The 22706-nt window shown below is 29.8% G+C and overlaps 1 protein-coding gene across 1 annotated transcript; it reads right to left on the bottom strand.

The window, feature by feature from the left end:
- Positions 1 to 15297: 15297 nt before the first annotated feature.
- On the bottom strand, positions 15298 to 17578 carry LOC106414244 (cytochrome P450 71A23-like). Its single transcript, XM_013854925.3, has 2 exons — positions 16218 to 17578; positions 15298 to 16121 (listed from the first exon to the last, which is right to left on the bottom strand). Exons 1-2 carry the CDS (start codon positions 17067 to 17069, stop codon positions 15516 to 15518), a joined length of 1458 nt encoding a protein of 485 aa, XP_013710379.2. The 5' UTR covers positions 17070 to 17578; the 3' UTR covers positions 15298 to 15515.
- Between the last annotated feature and the right edge of the window lie 5128 nt (positions 17579 to 22706).

The raw sequence follows: 22706 nt of genomic DNA, 5'->3' as shown, positions 1-22706 counted from the left end.
TACATGTCCTGTTCGGAATCGCGCTAGGGGTAACGCGTGCAGTGAGGTACCGCCTAGCGCCGAATCTGTTATTCGGGGATTATACGGGGATTAAGCGGGGAGTAATTACATGGATTTTATATAATTTCAATGGCTATATATTTAAATATGGGAAGTTAACTAATTGTTCAGGTCGGCCTATTGGTTTATTTTGGCTTTAATGATGTAGAGTTGAGCGGTTCGATGCCAGATTATTACTTTTTGTCCTTTTTTTTTTCAATTTTAGGGTTAATGAGTAAAATACACAGCCTTCATCTTCAACCTTTGTTTTCTGAAGCTGCAGCCGTTTTACGTTTTATTTATTTTGACGATTTCAAGGTTTTATCTCCTTAATCTTCTAAGATTTAATCAAAATTCATCAGATCTCTACATAGCATGTTATTTTGAAATTAAAAACTTCAAAATCGTAAACTTTTTACACAGCCCGAGTAATAGAGCGAACATGGTCAACTCGCCACGGTTGATGGTCGTGTAACGGATTTGCGGCGATTAAACGTCCGCCTAGAGCGCGTTTTTGAACAGGATACATGCAGTAGATGTTGATGAAGAAGACGTTTGTTATTGAATTTATATTTATTTAAAAGTAAATTATTATTTGATAATAATTGAAATATAAATTTAACAAATTTATTATTTGTTAGGATTTCTGATGAAAAGGCTGTTTAAATTTATTTAAAATATTTAATAAACAGATTTAATTTTCAAGTATAAAATAATAATAAAATAATGTAATTTATCATTATAAGATATATTTTTATAGTTTTGAGGTATTAAAAATTTTCATTTTTTTAATTATATAACACCAAAATGGCAAAACTTACTCAACCCGATTTGCTTGACATCACCTACTAAAAATCATTGCGTACACAATTCAATATATCTCCTAACATTTTTGAAGGTATTGATATAACTCTAGAAATTATAATTGAAATTTTTTGACGAGAGTTTGCTAGCGTGTAAGTACATCTTTATTTATATGATAACAAATATAAATATATAACATAATATTGTAATTTCACCCCAAAAAAAAAGAAAATATATTGTTAATAACACCTATCATATGTTACAACTTATGACAACATCCAATGGAGCGTATGCTCTGTTCATCTCATGAAAGTATGAAAACATTACCATTTTCAACAATTCAATATCAATATTAAAAGAAGACATGTAAAACCACCGATGCAACTACCGTGGCTTCTCCGGCTCGTGACCACCGTTAGACCATCTCCTGCCCATGCACAACTCTTTCCTTTGCAAACAATATCAAAAATTACAGTTAGCATTCTAAACCAAAGAGTAAATATCTACCATTTTCCCCACAAATTTCACAAGTGGTAGCCAAATCTTAACAATCGAATGGTTTTAGGTTTCATTTCCATCAGCAGATATTTTAACATATTACTTCGTTCTCAAGCTAGGCAGATACTTTATTGCAGAGTATTGTGATGTGAAACAAAGAAAACATACAATATACGTTATCCAAAACTAATACATTCTAAATTGCTTCACCAAAGCATAACAGTATTCAACTAACACAAATCTTTATACCAAATGATATATAATCTCGTATGTCGTACTTGGCAGGTGGGATACTCTGTTAATTTGTGAATAAGTTCCTAAGATGAACAACAGTTTTGATTTTTACTAATTGGTTGAACCTCCTCATGATCAAGTACCTATTTGTAGGCTTCTTGCTTACAGAACCATGTCATGAAACTGTGAAGCACTTTAATCTAATTCTAGAAACTCTTCTCTATCTCTGCAGCAGACAATTATTTTCAGTTAATATCAATATTACTAATTTAGGATCATTAGTAATATTTACCCCTACAATTACTTGGCATATTACTTTTTATGCCATCACGTTTTCAAACAAGGCTTTACCCTTCATTAATGGTAATATGGTCATTTTGCATTTAGACCAACACTACTTAATCGGCGGTTAACTAAACCAAAAAATATAATTACATTCATCAATAAATTTATTCTCGGTGTGTTACTTATGCCTTCTTAATTTTTTGTTCGTCTGAATAAAAAAAGATGTGCATATTATTAAAAGCCTACCCGGTCAAACTCCATACATATAAATCCATGTTTAAACGGTGGCGGAATGCTCAACGGTGACCCGCCGTTGCGATTTCTTCATAGTCGGTCAAAAAATTGGATTTGTCACAAAAAAATACTTTTTGTCGTTTTAGATGTTAGAAATTGATTGCTAAGTAACACATATATGTTTGATGCATAAATAATACGATAAACTGTAAAAAGATAATAGATTACATCAAATCTGATAAAGGTTGATGGGCTAATTGAATTTTAATACAGGAGATTAATAATATTGATTATTAAACAAAATTGTAAAAATACGGTTAGTTTTTCAAAAAGTTATATCAGTGTTTAATGATAAAAGTACACAATTAATGTGTGAAATAGTTTTGGCACAAATGTATAGTTATGCAACATCAGAAATTCAATATAATTATCAAAAAGTTTTAATAATAATTTTAAAAAAATATCAAACACAAATATATAAATTAAAATTCTTTAAAATATAAGAAATATTTTTTTACAGAAATAAAAACAAAAAATAAACCAGCATTGCAAAACAAAAAATATACCCGCGTTTTGTAGCGCAGATCAAAATTTAGTCTATTCTATTAAAACAACCATGATTGGTTATAAAAGGTTGTGTCTAATTTAAAATATAACTGTATCTAAAATATAATTGTATCTAGAATATTGTTCAACCGTAACTTCGTAATAACTTCCTCGAAGCATACGATATGGATGGGACCCATGATCTCTCACTTACTTCCTTTTACAGTTTTTCTTTATTTTCTTTTAGTAATCATTTTATATTATAGTTTGAAAACACAACCTGTCGGCGGTGAGCAACAACCATGGCCATTTCGCTTTACAAGGCTAACAAATGGTTTCATCTAAAATATCATTTTTTATATTTTGCTGATAAAACAATAAAGAAAAGGCTAGGTTATTAATATTGTTGAAAAAACTCAAATGATAACCATGGAAAAAGCTGCAGTAAACTTACAAGATGTCTTTAGGAAGAAGAATGTTTAATAATGCTTATGCCATTAATAAAAAAAAACAAGTTACCAAAGGATCTTTTAGACCAATTAATTAACACTAGATCTTGACCTGCGCAACCGCGCAGATTTTTATTTTCATTTATTTTTATATAAATATTTTGTTTTCAACTCTAAATTAGTATATATTATAATATATATATGTGTCTTTCAATTTTTAAAACATAATAAGTTTACTGTATATTTTTTTCATTGAATAGATTGTTTCAAACTTTCACATATATTTGTATCTTATTATATATATATATATATTTGGATTATTGTTTCATTATTAAAATCGTAAGTATATATATAAAGATTGGTAAAATATTATTTTATTGTCATATTCAAAGATATTGTAACATTTCACAAAGTTAGAAATTTTTTAAAAAAATTTAACTTTTCGCTTCATAGATTTATATTATCGAGTAAATAATTAAATATTTAGTTTTTGTTTAATTTTTAAAATAAAGGATATAGTTTAAAACACTGGTTTAAGGTAGTAAAGATTAATCATTTTAGATAATATGATTTTTTTTATTTAAAAAAAATCTTTATAATTTTAAAAGCTAACATGGACAAATATTTAAATATTTAGCATAAAGAGGTATAGTATTACAACATTAAATTATATCTATTTAATCTATACTATCTAAAGTTCATATGGTGTTTTACTAGTGACTTAGTTTGGTATTTTATTGAGGATATAATTTGTGGTAAGCAAAGCTTCCCCCCACATGTTCTGGGCTAACCCAGATTCCTGCAACATCGAATTCATCATCTCTTTAAGAGTTCGGTTTTTACGCTCTGCAACACCGTTAGATTCAGGTGAATATGGAGCGGTGGTTTTGATGAATAATGCCATGCTCTTTACAGAACACATCAAATGGTCCATCATACTCGCCTCTTCTATCAATTCGAACTATCTTTATAGTTCTATCGAGTTGGTTTTCAACCTTGAGTTTATACTCTTTGAATTTTCTCAAGGCTTCATCTTTGCTTCTTAGCAAATAGACATAACAATATTTTGTACAATCATCTATGAAAATCACAAAATATGTTTTTCCATTTCTAGTTTGAACAAATTTTAAATCACACAAATCTGTATGAATTAAACCAAGAGGCTCAGTTGTTCTCTCAACATGAGAGAATGGGGTTTTTGTGAGTTTTGCTTGTACCCATACTTCACATTTCTCTTTGCTCAATTTGCATTTCGGAATTAGGTTTAAATTAATCAATCTTTGAACAGATTTATAATTTACATGCTCCAATCTTTCATACCAAACTTTGAACGGTTCAACCAAATAAGCATTTGGTTTATTTGTGAATAAGACTGTCTTAATACACATTTTGACCAGTCTATCCTCAACAAATCATTTGCCCAAGAAAATATCATTTTTCTTTATCACAAGTTTATCAGACTCGAAAGTTACTACAAATCCAGCTTTGCTTAGTAGCGAACCGGAAATAAGATTCTTTCGCATATCTGAGACATATTTCACATTTTTTAGAATTATCTCTTGTCCAAAAGTTAGCGCAAGTTTCACTTCGCCACAACCTTCAATAACGAACGAGCCGGTGTTACTCATTAACAACCGCTCCTCATCATTGCATTTTTGATAGGTACTAAACATGTTCTTATCAATGCATATATGAGTGGTGGCACCTGTGTCATACCACCAGTCTTTTGAATTATTTTTAATCGTACTGACTTCTGTGACCATAGCACACATGTAATTTTCAATATGAATGCTCAGATTAATTCCAGCAGATATTTCAGTTCTCATAGCAAATGAAATTAAAAATGGCAAACCACTCTCAAACTTAATTTGAGGCGTCAACTCATTTAATCCATTGCCGATCACACCATTTGATCTATCCAAGATAGATAAACTTGTGTTGTAAGACATACTTGAATTTTGAATCTGCTCACAAAACCCAACAAAAGATTAGTATATTTCAATACCAAACACAAATAGTTTCAACAATTTTAATAAATGTCAAACGATTAAGTCTAATCAAAAATCAGAAAATTTAAAATCTGCATCTTTAATATAATGCGCACGAATCAAAGTCAATAATTATTAACTAGGTGTTTTGCCCGTATATGCGGGCATAAACTTCTTATGAATACTTATTAGTTTATGTTTTATTAATCTAAAACCAACGTACTAAGTTATTATTTATGGTTTTAAATAGTTAAATCAAACATCAAAGTATTTATATATGTCAAATATTTTTTTATCAAAATATATACTTACTTTTGTGTTAATTTTTTTTAAAACACTCATATCTTAGAAATAGTTTAGAAAATATCTTTATATAATTTTCTTGCTTGACTAATATTTAATTATCAATTGTTTTTTTATCTTAACTTTTTTAACTTTTATAATAAAATATTGTTTTCAGATAGCAACACAATATATATAAGAATAATCTTATTTTTTATAATTCTATTATATTATTTTATAATCAATTATTTAATGTAACATATAACATATAAACTTTATACTATTAAAATAAAATTCATTTTTAATTATATATCAAATTCAGTAAAGATATTGTTTAAATTCGTTTTTAATATAACATAAAAATTTAATATTATTAACATTCATTTTTAATTATATACAAGATTCATTAAGGATAATTTTAAATTAATTTATTAATGACTCAGCTAATAACAAATAATAAATCAATGATTTAGCTAAAACCTAATAAAAATATGACAAGTAAGTAAAATTACCTAAAATCATGGAGAATATGAAAAATAAGCAAAATCACTTCATAAATAATAGTATAGATAAACAAGACAAACGAAACATCAATGCTGGTGGATAATTAAATTAAACCAAGAGCTGAAACCGGTTAACTAAAAAAGAACCACGACACAAGCTTAACCTTTTTTTAACAAATAACACAAACTGAAAAGCTTTCTATTCAATCAAAAGAGGAAAGACGGAGACCGGGACTTCTCTCTCTCCTCTGTGAGATGAAATGAAACTTTCTTCGGTGCTCTATCGGTGGTTTTGATTCCCGTTCTTTGGGTCCGGCTAGCCGTTGCTCTCTTTGCAGGTTTTGCTGGCTCTGTTTCCGGGAGAAGGAGGCTTCTCTGGCTCCGGTCTCACCGGCTTATGACTCCGGGCGTGGAGGTTCTGAGCCTTACGCCATCGGCTTTTGATCGTCACCCCTTTCCTGAAGGGTGTGACTGTAGCTTTGCCCATGTTTTATGTGTTCTCGGTTTGATTCCTTCAGAAGAGATCTCGAATAGATCTATTGAATCTCTTTGATGGCGATGAAGCGATGGTGTTGACGACAAACAAGAGGAGGTGTGGGATTTCTTTAATCTCGTGATTGGCGGCTTGGTGGCTCAGGATGAGATCTCGACGTCGGTGGATGGAAGCTCTCTGCGAAAGGAGCTCAGCCGTGGATGGTGGTGGTGATCGGGTGCGGTTTCCAGTGATAGTTGCGTGTTCTCTCTGGCGTTGGAGGAAGGAGAAGGGATTTGGTGACACGTGTATTTCGCAGTTGAGATCTCAACACGTGTGCCATCGTGTTGGCGTTTGGGGCGGTGCCGTTTTTAGGCATTGTTGTTCGGGCCGGGTCTTTGGGCGTATATCCCTTGGATGGGTTTTAGGATAGTTTTATGGGCATGTTTTTTGGGCTCCGTTGTAATGGTTTTGGGCTTGGTCCAATTGGACCTTATCCCCTTCATATATATATATATATTTTTTTTTTTTGAAACACCCTTATCCCCTTAATATAATAATAATAGATGGAAAAAAAAAAGCTTTCTATTCTTTTACGAAACAGAGAAGTAAAAGACAAAGTCGCATAAACCCAGAAGCTCTAATGGAACGAGTATTTCAGATCAAAAGATTTATTATTATTTTTTTCCTTTTAAGAACAACCGATAAACCCGAATCAACAATATCAACTTAAAGCGACTAAAGTTAATAACGAGAAGAGCTGAGTAGGCATGGACATTCGGGGCACAATCGGGTTTTGGTTTAGTCCAATCGGATTTCGGTTTTTCGGGTTTATCAAAATCAGCCTCATTCGGATTATATGAAAATTCGGTTCGGGACCGGTTCGGGTTCTATCGGGTTCGGGTCGAGGTTAGTAAATCTTCGAAGAACCGGTACAACCCGATGTACTTTCGGGTTCGGATCCCAATCAATTCTTAGGTTTAAATGTACCTGATTTATATCTACTTCGTAACAAAAAAAAAATAAGTAGAATAGGTTCTTCGGTTTTAAAATACTTGATTTGTACCTATTTTGTAACTAAAACATAAATAAAATCAGTTCATAAAAAAAGAAAGGAACATCAAATATGATCATTCAAAATCAAATGAAAGGTAAACATAGTTATTGATCGAAAGAAAACCAAATAAATGAAAGCATAAAACAAAAACCAAGTTCTCATGAAATAAAAAACATTATTCAACGAAAACAAAATCAAAATTTAAAAACTTTAACCTTCAACCGCCACCTTCAACCATCAATCTTCATATAATAGATAATTATTTTAGATGTTCAATATATTTTGAATACATATTAGGAATTGAGATCATATTTGGTACAAGTTATTTTTGGGAGTTTTGAATGGGAACCTGTTCTTGATCGACCAACACCTGTTCTTAAAAAAAACTCTTTTACAATAATGTTAAGTGCAAAGCAATAAATGGATATTTTGAGTTAATACTGATAAAACTCACTACAAAAAAAGAGTCATTTAGCATCATTTAATTTATATTTTTGCATTAGTTATAAATGATGTAAAATAATTTTACATCACTTAAATAAATGACTCTGAAAGTGGTGATACAAATAATTTACATCATTTTATTAACAAATGATGTAAGAAATTATTATATTTTCATCAGTTACTTTATGTGATGTCAATATATATATCAATTGTAAAAAACGATATTAACAATTACATCAATTTTTCCAAATGATATTAGTATTGACATCAATTAAAATAACTGATTTAGTTAATAAAATATTAATTAATAATTTAATAAATTAATATCGATTTATTAAAAAATATTTTAATAGTTTTACTATTTATAGTTATTGTTTTAAATATTAGAATCATTTGTAGAGTAGAAAATACATATAAAATAAAATATTATTTTGTAACAATTTATTAATTTTCCATTGAAATATAACGTAGCCAAGAAAACAAGAAAAATAAAAAAGGTACAGAGAAGAAAAAAAGACTATAGAAAGTTAAACAAATTACTAGTTATGAGAAAGAAAAAAACATGAAGAATGCGGAGATACAAAAAAAATACTAGCAATTATATCCAGATTCTTCTTCTTTCTTCTCATTCTTTGCATCTTCTTTTTTCATCTTCAATCTCTATCGATTTTCCTCCACATTTCAAATCACTCTTGTCGTGTCTTCATATATCTCTGAATTATTCTGATCCTAATAGAGAATGATTATTAAGACATAAACAAAAAATATAAGAACTTGTAGTTTTCAAAAAGTTTGAGAATAGAGAAAGAAAAAAGAAATAATACCTCTCAAAAGTTTAATCAGAGTCGTTTGATTAGCAAACTTCAGCAATCTTTAAACCCTTTCATGAAAAGAAACGCATTTGTCATCGTGACTCATATAATGCTTGATATTGTTGAAATCTGTTTCTGATCAAATAACCAAAACAACAAATTTTAAGCTCTGAACAAAAGTTTAAGAAACTGAAACAGAGAAAAGATGAAAAAGAGACGAAGATGAAAATATTGAAGTGAAACAGTTATAGAAAATTATGATCCAGTAAAATTAAAGCTAACAAAAAATTAAAATCACAAGAATATTATACTACTTCTCGTAATCCCTACTTTTTAACTGATTAGTTCACGTTTTATGTGGGATTGTGGTTCCTTTTTTTGGGGAACTATAATAGATCCTGTTTAGTATATAATTATACAATTATATTATATTTATTAATTATTTTATAGATCCAAACTAATTTTGTACTAGATAATATATTTCAACAGATGCAAAATAAGATTAAAAACAATATCATTTTTATTAGACCGATGCTAATATATATATATATATAATTTTTATTAGCATCAATTATTTTACTGATGTAAATTATAGATCATTTAAATAAGTGATACTAAACAAAATAATATATGCATCAATTGTGTAATTGATATAATTTTATATAATTGTATCATTTTTGTTAAAATGATACAAATTAAAAGAAAAGACATCACTTATATCGAACTGATGTTAAATTAATTAATAATAACATCAATTACTATAAATGATTTAAAAGTATAAATATTTGTTTCAGTTCTGAATAAGTGATTTAAAATGGTATCACTTATTTTTGTGATACAATTTAAGTGATACAATTCAATGTTTTTTTTTGTAGTGACTGTATTATATAAACTACGAAGAGCTGAATATTGCAAAGAATAAATTTGATAAGATTATACCAAAGATTAAGAAAATGATGATTCAACTGCAGAGGCGATATATTATCTCTTTCCTCAACTCAAAATAAGTCCCATAGTGTGACGGTTCGATAACGTAATGAGTCCAAAGATACAACTGCAAAAAATCTTCTGATTTGCGTCGTTTTATCAGAAGCCTGACGAAACTAGTTTAATGTTTATTCTCAGACACCAAAAGAAAAATCAAAGAGAGAGAAAAAAAAGAGAGATTGTAAGCTTTTGCTGGGTTATGTAATTGAATGAGTCCACTTAACGTACCAATTGAATGTCATAATGGAATTGATTTCCACGATTCATGCACGTTAAGTTTGCAAAGTAATATTGTGGCTTTGACCAAATCAACAACCATTAATATACTTTTCTTGGGTTTACATATTTAAATAAATATGTATAATATTATTATGCAAAATCTATACTATACTAAAAGGGGATATAAGCTCCTCTTAGGGTGTCCACGTAAGCACAAAAAATCGTCCAATCAGAGAGTTCGAACTTGCCACGTCATCTCATTTATTTTTTCGTAAAAAATGAATAAAATAATGCAAAGGAAAGGATCGAACCCGGGTTAGTACGACATAAATATAGAGCATATACCACTAAGCCATTGAACCTTCTTGGACACATATACAAGAATCACTAAATATGTAATCACAAACTCTTATGTAAATTTACAATAATATGGATTCAACTTTCAATACTTTGTTTTGTAAAAAAAAATAAGTAAGTGACTAAGCTAATATATTCTTTGAAAGTGAGAACATTGAGAAATATGAAAAAGCATAGATTTTTGTTTTCGTGACAAAGTTAAGAATTTTGTAAAAGTAAGTTTAACATATAAATTTTCGTGACAAATATGAAAACAACATAGATTTTTGTACAATTTTGACAAAACAACTCAAAACATAGTTCTCTAATGTCTTAATAAAATATTTTTTAAGGGTGCAATAATTAAATATATCAATTCAATACATTTTGTAATTTATAGACAAAACAATAACACAACAAATTTTGAAACATTTTTTTAACCTATCGATTTCTTTTCATGAGAATCCAACTAAACAAGATAAAAAGCAATTAGATTTATTTAGTTACCATTTTATTCAATTTTGATTAATTTCAAATTGTAATAATGTATTTTTTTGAAGTTACAAAAAAATAATGTTATTTCTTTATTACACTAGCATTATATATGGATTCCATGTACACAAATAAATATAATATAACAACATAAGCTTGCTTTCCCCGATTCATATGAAAACTTTTTAAGTTATCCACCAAAGCAAATTAATTAAATAAATTAAATTATTAGAATACAACAAATTAATATATAATTTTATTTTAAATTATTTAAAAAGTGTATTTTCATTAAAAACAAAATAATAAATAAGTAAAACCGATTTGATGGTAATTTTTATGACATATATATATTATGTGAAAGAAATATAAGCTTAATATGGAAAAAAAATCTTAAATACAAAAAACTCTATAAATTAACAAAAAAACTAATAAAAATTAAATTATGATATCAACTGAAAGCTTCTTAGACAATATTAATAAAATATTTAAGCGATAATTAGACAAATTTGATTTTTTTTTGCCAGCCAAAAGTTTATTATTAATTAGCATCAGTTATTTCAAGATGTTTAAGAAAGATGGACTTAAATGATATATGAACTATGAATAGTAGTACTTTGTAAAGCTGACTTAGATAACACATCTGCACATCATTTTCAGTCATTTTTTATGCCTAAATTCAATTTCTTCAGAGCAGTTATTCCACAAAGAGATCGTATGAGATATTGTTTTGATTTTCAGATTTGTTTCTTGACTGTTAAGAAGATTGATAGCTGTAAAAATGTCTCCTCCGAATATTATATGTCTATAACCGAATCCCCAACATGAGACAACTTTGTTTAAAAAGTAAATAATTTCATTTTTCTTATATTATATAATAAATATATATTATTTACTGATAATAAAAATATATTTATTCATCTATCACAAATATCTATACAAATATGTGAATCAAGTACAACAATCAAACAACATAGTGATTTCCACAAAAAAAATTTAAAAAATATATTTATGTTAGGTAGTCTTATTTTACATTCTTTAAATAATGTCATACAATATTATACATTATTTTTTTAGAATTGAGAAATACATATATATCAGTTAGACAAATTAAGCGATAATTAGACAAATTTGATTTTTTTTTCCAGCAAAAAGTTTATTATTAATTAGCATTAGTTATTTCAAGATGTTTAAGAAAGGATGGACAAAAAAATAGGATGGACATAAATGATATATGAACTATGAATAGTATTTTGTAAATCTGACTTAGATAACACATCTGCTCATCCATTTTCAGTCATTTTTGATGCATAAATTCAATTTCTTCAGAGCAGTTATTCCATAAAGAGATCGTATGAGATATTGTTTTGATATTCAGATTTATTTCTTGACTGTTAAGAAGATTGATAACTGTAAAAATGTCTCTTTCGAATATGATATGTCTATAACCGAGTCCCCAACATGAGATAAGTTTGTTTTAAAAGTAAATAATTTTATTTTTCTTATATTATATAATAAATATATATTATTTACTGATAATAAAAATATAGTTATTCATCTATCACAAATAACTATGCAAATATGTGAATCAAGTACAACAATCAAACAACATAATGATTTCCACAAAGAAAATTAAAAAAATATATTTATGTTATGTAGTATTATTTTATATTCTTTAAATAATGTAATACAATATTATACATTATTTTTTTAGAATTGAGAAATACATATAATATCTTATCCGCGCGTAGCGCGGTTAAAAAAACTAGTAATATTAAAAATAGGTTAATTGACATAATAATCAACAAATTTAAGTTCATATTCAACCCAAATATCCAAAATGATCAATTTGCTAAATGTTTTATATTTAGCCAAATTTAAAAATTTATAAGCTTTGCACATCATTTATTTTGGACTTCTATTTCTTATTCAACACAATTCTGATTTTGACCAACAAATACACTAATTCATAGTGTTCACGGTGACGATTACATCGTGCAAAAATTTCGGTCCTTCCGACAGACGTCTCTGTCGAAACCCCATCAGAAAATTGGTCCACACCACTTTGTCTAAAACGAGTTTCAACATGTCTTTCTCTTTCTCCTTTGGTTCTGCCATGGTGTCTTCGTGGTCTGTTATTGTCTTCTTGATTTTTTATCTTTGGAGCTCTAGGTTAGAAAGTATAACTCGGCGAGTGTCTTCTTTTCTACCTCTATTTCCATGCACCTTAAAGCTCGGTCGCGAGCATCCTCGACGGTGACACGTTGGTCCCCAGAAGGTCATCACGAAAACGTGATTCGTGCCATATGACATGCACTCTCTAACATGTGACCTGTGGGGTTTGATACAAATGCGAAGTCGGATATGTTTACTCTAGTCATTTTGATGTGTGTTTTCACTTTGGATCTTAAGAGGGTTGTTTTGTGTTCCCAAAATCCACTCAAAATATAGGGTTAGGATTTGAACTAACGTGTTGAATAAAAATGAATAAAAACTCTTTTATTATGAGTCGAAGATGAAAATGTGTTTCTTATTGAGTATGAATATTGATACAATGAAGATGAAAATAAAATATATGATTGTAAGTAAATCAAAGTACAAAAGGTTTATAGAATTGGTGCAAGAGGTCAATATCACCTTCTCTTTCCTCTTCTTTCTTCTTTTATATCTAGTTGTATGAGAATTTGTAACGACAGCATGAACTCGGACGAGGATCCTGCATGATCTCCTTTACTGCCTTAATTTCTTATACATTTTTGATTGACTCTTTCAAGCTAGGATTGACTTTTTTTTTTGGGATTGTAATGGGCCACGGTTCTTTTATGGTTTGGGCGTCATCCTAGTGGACCTTCAGACTATTGAGCCGGATTTTTGAATCGAATTTAGAGTAAGGTAAAACACACATCCATGCTTTTCAACTAAAACTCAAATTTAAAATTTCATACATTAATTTAAGATCTTAAACCTAAACTCCAAACACGATATTCAAAACTCCATTTTTTAAATCATAGATATCAAACCGTAAACTTTTAAGGGTATGACTGGTTTTCCCGCTACCACCCGCAAACGCAGCTTTTGCAGTTAGTAGCAGTTGCTGGCGTTTTGCAACAATCGCTCAAACCGCTCTAAACCGCTCCAAATCGCTCCAAATCGCTCTGAACCTCATAAATTCAAAAGCTGGTTTCAGCTAGCGTTAGCGGTTGCGGGCGTTTGCGGGAGGATAAAAAAAAATTTTTTTTTTTCCAAAACAATATAAATACAAAAATAAAAAAATTCAATAAAAAAATTAAAGTGAAATTATAAAAATGCTAAAATATATCAATTAAATTTTAATTAATATTATAAAACTTTAAAATAAAAATATTTTCTATATTTAAACTATAACTTTCTAAATATAAATTTTATATTTATTATAATATTATTATTTTTGATATTTTTATAATTGTATAAAATGTAAATATTATTAATTTATTATTTAACAGCTGCTGCATTTGGTAGTTAACCAGTCATAAGTATCTCGCAAACGCACAAATTTCTAATCGCAGAACCAGTCGTACAAATCTCTTAAAACCGCTAGAAACCGCAACCACCCGCATCCGCAAACTCCCGCAACCGCAACCGCTGCGGTTAAACCAGTCAGGCCCTAAGTAATATTAGATCTCGACCCATGCAACCGCGCAGGTTTTTGTTTTCATTTATTTTTATATAAATATTTTGTTTTCAATTCTAAATTGGTATATATTATAATATATGTGTCTATCAATTTTTAAAAAATAATAAGTTTACGTTATATTTTTTTCATTGAATAGATTGTTTTAAACTTTCACATGTATTTGTATCTTCTTATATATATATATTTTCGGATTATTATTTCATTATTAAAATCGTAACTATATATATAAAGATTAGTAAAATATTTTTTATTGTCATATTCAAAGATATTGTAACATTTCACAACATTTAGAAAGTTTTTAAAAATTTAAACTTTTCGCTTCATAAACTTATATTATCGAGTAAATAATTAAAAATTTAGTTTTTGTTTAATTTTTAAAATAAGCTATATAGTTTAAAATTTGGTTTTCATTGGTTTAAGGTAGTAAAGATTAATCATTGTTAGATAATATGATTTTTGTTATTTAAAAAAAATCTTTATAGTTTTAAAAGTTAACATCGACAAATATTTAAATATTTGACATATGGAGGTATAGTATTATAATATTAAATTATATCTATTTAATTTATATTATCTATAAATCCAATTATTGATAGCTCAATAAAAAATTCCGGTAGACCAAAATTTAAATGATAATATTAAAGATTAAATATAACATGGTTTTCTATGAATATGTCCATTTTTTAAAAAAATCACACATGAATTAAAGTTGTGACTTCTGTTTTAATATATAAGATATAAATACTATAATAATGTACCTAAAACTTATATCCAACACTTATACAAAATTATAACTTCGATTCTTGTTTTAATACCTTAAATCCAAACTTCAAATCCTAGTGTCCAGACTCCAAAACTCAACTTCGCATATTCCACATATCGGATTCGTTTGATGTTCCTTTTTAACATTGCTTGTTCAGTGAGTTATTGCATTGTTTCAAATAAATGCATAACCAGCCGTGACGACAATTGAAAGGGAATCATGACATCCAGTTGTACAGAACAACAAATTAAGCAAGCTCACTTGGCGTTCTTAATTAGTTATAAAAACTCAAAACCTTAAATCTTAAACATCTCTTTAGAAGTGCAACGTTCATATGAGAGAACAATTTCTATTTGTAAACATAACATAATAGTAGGCATTTATCATATATAATGCCTTAATCAAAAAGCAGGAGACGCAGTGACGATAAGAGGAAACATGCGGCGAATCACAACACCGATTGATTCAGGAACATGATTCTCTGTCTGATCTTCTGTGGACTGCCAATCAAATCCAAGCATTAAGTTAGCCAAAGCCACCTCATTCAACACCGCAGCAAACGATATCCCTGGGCACATTCTTCTCCCTGCTCCAAATGGAATCAGCTCAAAATCCTGACCTAAGAAATCAACAGGCGAATTTAAATGCCTCTCCGGTTTAAAGTCATCCGCATCTGGTCCCCATGTTGCAACCTCTCTCCCGACCGCATAAAGATTGATCATAACCTGTGTGCCGGCTGGTATGTGGTAACCTCTTAGGTTGACATCTTCTGTTGATACATGAGGAACCGTCAATGGAAATGGAGGATGTAGCCTGAGTGTCTCTTTGATCACAGCTTTTAAGTAGTACATGTCTTGGATGTCGTCTTCTGATACGCTTGATTTTCCTTTACTAACGGTACGGACTTCTTCTTGAAGTCTTTTCAGACACTCTGGGTGACTTAAAAGCTCTGACATTTCCCATTCCAAAAGCGTGGAGGATGTGTCTGTACCACCCACAAAAGCATCCTGAAAATTGAAAACCAAAACAAGAACAATGGTTATATACTAAAACATTATTGGATGTGAATTCCAATTTGTTTTTTGTTTTTTTCTCTCCATTACCAAGATGATTGCCTTTATGCTCATTCGGCTGACCTCAAACCCCACACTCTTGTCTCTCTGAAGGGCGAGTAAAACATCTGCGAAATCAGCCTTACCACCGTCTCCATCTTCATGATCCTGAACGACTTTCTCCAATATCTCATCAAAATCGTTTGCCGTCTTCTCCAGTTGACGCTCCAAACCGCAAATCCAATCAATCCATGAAAGACACGGTACAAAACTCCCGAAAGTAAAGGTACCCAATTGCCTCACGAGCCTGTCCGTCAACTCTTTTAAATCTGTTTCAGCACCGTATTTCCTTCCCAAAGCAACTCTACATATAACATCGCTAGTACAAGTCATCATGATTTTGCTTAGATTCATAGGGGAAGAACCCTGTTTCCGGATCGTTTCCATCATCAGACAGATCTCTTCTTGTCTCACGTCTCGAAAGGTTCGTACCATTTTGTTGCTGAGAAGATGGAGGACACTCAGACTCTTCATTTGTCTCCAATACTCTCCGTACGGGGCTGAGGCCAAATTACGGCTCCCGTAAAGAAGCTTGTCGTAGATTTTGGAATGTGGACGACTCGCAAAGACGCGGTCGTGCGTCTTCAAAATGTCTCTAGCAGCGTCCGCAGAAGAGGCTACAAGAACGGGGACAGTGCCAAAGTGAAGGAGCATGAGAGGTCCGTAATGCTGGCTGAGGGAGCGTAGTGATTGGTGGGGATATTGGCCAAGCTGGTGCATGTTTCCGATCAACGGAAGTCCCGGTGGCGATGGGATTGTGTTGCTTTTCTTCCATGCCCTCTGTTTTATGAAGAAGAGAATGGTAATGAAAAATATCAAGCACAAGAGAAGTATCATGACCATATTTTGTAACTTGGATTCTTCAAGTGTTTCTCGTGATCTTTGTGCTCTTCTTGTGGACTTAATATAGAATCCAAGTTTATGCACGTTACGTTACGACGGACCAGTCAAATTTTCTTCTATTTTTGATTCAATATAATTCTCTCAAAATCTATATATAAAAGCTAAGGGAATCTCTCAATATGGTATGACACCTAAGAAAATTGACATGATTTTTTTGCTTTTTATATATAAGATGAACAAAAATGACTTTGACCAAACAAAAAAATATATATATATATTACTTTATTATGTTTCAAATACCTTATTTGTTACAACTTTTACTAGTCACAAGGTCCACAGAAATTATTTACTGCCTAATATATATACTTTATTTTTCATAAAATATAATATATAAAAAATATCCTTGATAAAATAATATAAAAAATATATTTCTTTTATCATGTTACAGTTACCTTTTGAGATATATTTTTAATAGTCACAAGGTCCACAAGACTATTTATCTTACTATAAACTAGTTTAACACCCGCACATTACATAGAATGAACATTTTATATACAAATTATTTTTATTTATTATCATTTGTTTAACTTTTTATATATTATAAAACAAATTAATAAATATGTATTGAATAATTGAAAACTATTAACTTTTTCATATATAATTAAATTAACACAAATACATAAATTAAATAAATCCCATGTTCAAAAATGCGGGCTACGCGGCCGCTTACTTACGCGCCGGAAACTCGTTGTTCCGTAAGAGACAGATGCGAATATGGTGAAATCGGTTAAGAATCGGTTGACTTTGAAAACTTGATTTTTGTACCTTTTAGGCTTTAAATCGATTAATATATGCTGAATCTACAAGTAATGAGTAAGGGAGTAAATGAAAAAAGGGTTAAATCGAAGAAAAATGACTTAACACAAACAGCTGATGTATTTTTTAGGGTTTAGAATTTCAAAGCTATCAGGAAGATGAGTTAAAGTTACCTTTATGTCCCTCTTTAATTAAAAAACCAAAAAAATAAACAAAAACACTTACCTACGGTCGAACCCACGACCAGGGACATAGAAAATGAAATTTCCACAACCACACTAGCCAAATCTTTTTGTTCTCTATGCATATAAAATATATTTTGCCGCTTTTATCAATAAAACCTTAAAAAAATCTCCGATTACTCTCTGATTTATCTCCGATTTTATGTTAAGTCGCTAGGCCCGGGTGGACTGCCCGACTTGCACCTAGCACAATTTCGAACATGAAATAAATCACTTTTGTTTATTTACAATCATTTTGTGGTAAATTAAAACAATTATTTTCTCTATTTTGTAAATTTAAATAATATTAACCAAACATTCCTTGGTATAATAGAGAAGATGGAAGTTCTCGTAGCAGAAGATATACAAATGCACCACCAAGTTTGTCAAGCATCCTATGTTTAGGAGCATTGAGCCTCTTCATATGCTTCTTTAAACCTCTCTCCTGTGTAATAACCAAACATAACACATCTGTTAGAGCAATACAAATGATATAGCCACTGATAGATGTTCCATTGAGATCTAAGTAAGCCAGATCTAAGGAATAATATCCACTAAATAATCCCAACACCAAAGCCTTCTAAAAGTCTTCCCTGTAAAGAAAAGAAGTATCCTACAAAACCAGTATGATGCAAGAAGGCCAATCTAACATTTTCAGAATGAGGTCAAATAAAGATACTGGAAAACAACAGACACTCACTTTTGCAAATGATATGCAAAGCCAACCAGCAATCATCAGAGACTGTCCAAGAAAACACACAATTAAAGGGTTAAGTAAAGCAAGGAAGATGTCATTGATCAAGATTCAAAATTGTGTGATATATACTTATTTTATTTGACGTTAATTTATTAACATTTTATTTATTTAAACTTATTTGATGTTAACTTAAACTAAACATAATATCGCGTATATAATTATTAATTATATACTTTTAAGAAACAAAATCTAAGAATAAGAATCTAATATGAAAGTTTTACTGAGTTTAAATGAATGCAATTTCTGTTTATGAAAATATTAGTAAAATTATTTATTAATTTAATTAATTTTATATCAAACAAATAAAATGTTAGAATCAGTAAATTGACATCAACTAAGTTTTATATTAAAAATGATCAAATAAGTATATGTCACACAATTAATCAAACTAACTACAGAAATTTTATTAAAAGTTAATAACAAAACAGATTAAAATAATTAAAAACAAAATTAAATAATATCTTATAGAACTTTAATATTTAATATAAATAAAATAATATAACTAAATAGTTTTCAAATACACTAAAATAAAAATGTTAAAACAGTGACATGTCTTGTGGGCTACATTCTGGAGCTCATTAAGGAGTTCTATGCAGGAATTCCAAACGAGATTTCTAATGCCTCCAAGGAAAAAGTGGAAATGCTGGGTTGTCAATTCGCATTTGAATTTTCTCCATTGTGATCAACGCTTATCTAAAGCTTGATCCCTTGACTGAAGAAGAAATATAGGCTTATAAAACGTTTGATGCACTCTCCAGCGATGAGCTTGCTGACTTTCAACATGTGTATAAATAATAAAATTCGATTTAGGCATGGATGTTTGTAATCAAACTCAAAATCTAAATTAGGATCCGAATAAGGAAACTTGAATCTGATGCAAACCGTTTAAAAGAAAACTGAATGAAATCTAAGGGTTCATTACTTTGAATATTGAATATTGGAAATTACATAATCTGAAGCGAATTCTAAATAATATCAACCAAATCTAAAGTTAACTAAACTTATTAACTCATTTTATTTAATTTTGGATAATTTAGATATCTTTGAGTATTTTTGGAGAGTATAGTAATTTTCATAACATGTTTTGGTAAATTCAGATACTTCCAATTACTTCGAGATACTTTATTTCGAATACTTTAGGTAGTTTGGATAATTTTATGGTATTTTCGAGTAATTTAAATATTTTTAGTATTTTTGGTTAATTTTGATAATTTCTGATTTTTTGTGTGATAGTTTTCTAATTCCAGAATGTGTTCTAGAAAATTTACCCATAAGAATAAGTAATTGCTTGATACCCACAGACTTTGTGGTACTGAAGCATGGGCAGGAACATAATAACCCTCTTATTCGAGGAAGACCATTTTTGGCCACAGATGGTGTCATTATTGATGTGAAGAGAGGATGCATCAGTTTGAATGTGGGTGATTTGGTGATGAAATTTGGCATGGACAAGCTGGTCAAGAGACCCATGATCGACGGTCAGAAATTCTTTGTGCATCACTACACCGAGCTTGTTGAGGAGATTTTCCAAGAGATGTGTTCTACGGATCCTTTGGAGAGTGCTTTGACTGAATTTGAACCAGAAGGATGTATCCGGATGACAGGATTGTTTAGTACATCAAGATAATGGATGCAAGCAAGAAAGGGATGCATTTGGTCGCTAATGAATCACTCGAAACGACGAAAAGGAATCTATTAGTACCCATCTGGTGTCACTAGGCACCACCAACAGTTTGGAAAAAGCACCTAAGGTTGAGCTCAAAACAACTATCAGTAGGGTTGAAGTATGTGTTTCTCTGTGAGAACTCTTACCATGTTGTTGTTAATGCTAACTTGAATAAAACAGAACTCACTTTACAACTAAATAAGCTGCACAAGTATCGCAAAGCTCTTTTCTATTCTCTTGATGACATTTCAGGTATGTCTCCGCATTTGTGCATGCACAGGATCCCCTTGGCGGATGAGTCAAAGTCCTCGATCGAGAAATAGAGGAGGCTGGACTCAAACTTGAAAGAAGTTGTCAAGAGGGAGATCATGAAGGTCTTGGAAGCTGGGATCATCTATCCGATTTCAAACAGTAATTGGGTCATGTGATTCCTAAGAAAGGAGGAGTCACAGTGGTGAAGAATGAGAAGAACGAGTTGATTCCTACAAGGACAATGACAGGGTATAAGATGTGCATTGATAACATGAAGTTGAATGATGTGACTAGGAAAAATCATGTTCCTTTACTTTTCATTGATCAGATATGAGAGAGGCTAGTGAATCCAAATTCCGAAGAAATTAAACTTAAGGCCTTCCTAAAATTTAGAAACGTCTGAATGAAATTTATGAACATGGTACCCAAATTTTGAATATTTGATATGAACCTGAACGTCCATGTTCTGGGTTCCTGCCTCCGGCTTCCGGGTATATTTGTATATTAAAAAAAAGTCGAAGAGTTTTATAACAAGTCGTTTTTATTTGAATGGTCATGTAAACAAGTTGTATTTGAGTAGTATTTTCCCTCTCCACTACGGATGTTCTTAATACTCACAAATTCGGGATTGTCTTGGCTCTGACACATATATTTCGGTCCTCGACCTGTTTTCGTGTTTTTTAAAGTTTTCGCTAAAATTTGTATAAACTACATTGAAATTCTAAAATAACATTTTGTGTAATAAAAACGTCAAAATAACATTTTATGAAAAAAGAATAAAAAAATATTCTTCGCTTGAGTTACTATGTTATAATCTCTTATATATTAAGACATAAGCATTTGTAATAAATGTGTTCACACACTAAATGACATGTGGCAGCCAGAATGCTGATGTTGCAATCTCACAATCTTTTTAAAATTAATGTGGTCACACACTAATTTTCTTAACTCCAGCACATACAATTGAACGTGTTCACACAATAATTTTTTTAATCAGTTCATTTTTAGTTCATGTAATCTTTGTATTTGTTAATTGAAGCTGTCTTCATGCAACTACCGAATAATATCATTGTTGAAAGAAACAAATTTCAAAATCATTAAGAATCGCATCAACTAAAATGTTGGAATGAGAATGTTTTTAGAAATTGAAAGTTTCTTACCTTGTTGAACTAGGCCATGGTTGAGGTTTCTATACACAAAGGCAAAAAATAATTGTGATTAGTTAGGAATTAAGGAAACTAAGGTGAAAAACACCACACACAAAGTCAGATCTTTAGTTTAGCCAAATAATGCTTTTCATTATAGAGTTTTCATATCAGACCAAGAATTAGAAATAGAATCAAATTTCAAGAAAAAAAAATCAGAAATCAGAAAAAGCTTTAAAAGGAGAGAAAATTCGCAAAATCGATTGAAAACATAATTCATGTTCTGAGTGAAGAGATCATATTATTTTATGATCCAAATTAAAATATATTGAAAATATCTAAATCACAAACAAATATATACTTAAATATATTAATTATTTTAATTTTATATCTATTATATATTCTAAAAATTATCAAAGTAGTCAAAAGTAAATATCTAAAATAACAAAAACAAATTCAAAATACTGAAAATATCTATTTGTTCTCCATCCAAATATTTAAATTTCACTAATTCTTATGTAAATTTAAATATTTAGTCTTACATAATTCAAATTTTTATATTTTATATTAATATTATTTTGGATTTTGCGAACTTCAGTATATTTAGATTTTTGTTTAAAAAATTACATAATTAAAATGGATACATGAACTCGAACCCGAACCGAACTCACAATCATTCTAATCAAACCAAGACTAAATTCAAACCAAAATTTGTAATATCTGAATCATATTAAATTTTTACCTCAATTCTAAATCCCAATAGATAAATTGAATCCGATC

This window comes from Brassica napus, chromosome A1 (genome assembly GCF_020379485.1).
Source record: "Brassica napus cultivar Da-Ae chromosome A1, Da-Ae, whole genome shotgun sequence".
Lineage (NCBI taxonomy): Eukaryota > Viridiplantae > Streptophyta > Magnoliopsida > Brassicales > Brassicaceae > Brassica > Brassica napus.
The sequence above is the reverse complement of the archived record's forward strand: the minus strand, read 5'-3'. Positions and strand labels throughout refer to the sequence as shown.

Coding starts and splice junctions, on each gene's coding strand:
- LOC106414244 (XM_013854925.3), bottom strand. CDS start 17,069: ATGGTCATGATACTTCTCTTGTGCTTGATATTTTTCATTACCATTCTC. Junction 16,122..16,217: donor GCATAAAGGCAATCATCTTG/GTAATGGAGAGA, acceptor TTCAATTTTCAG/GATGCTTTTGTGGGTGGTAC.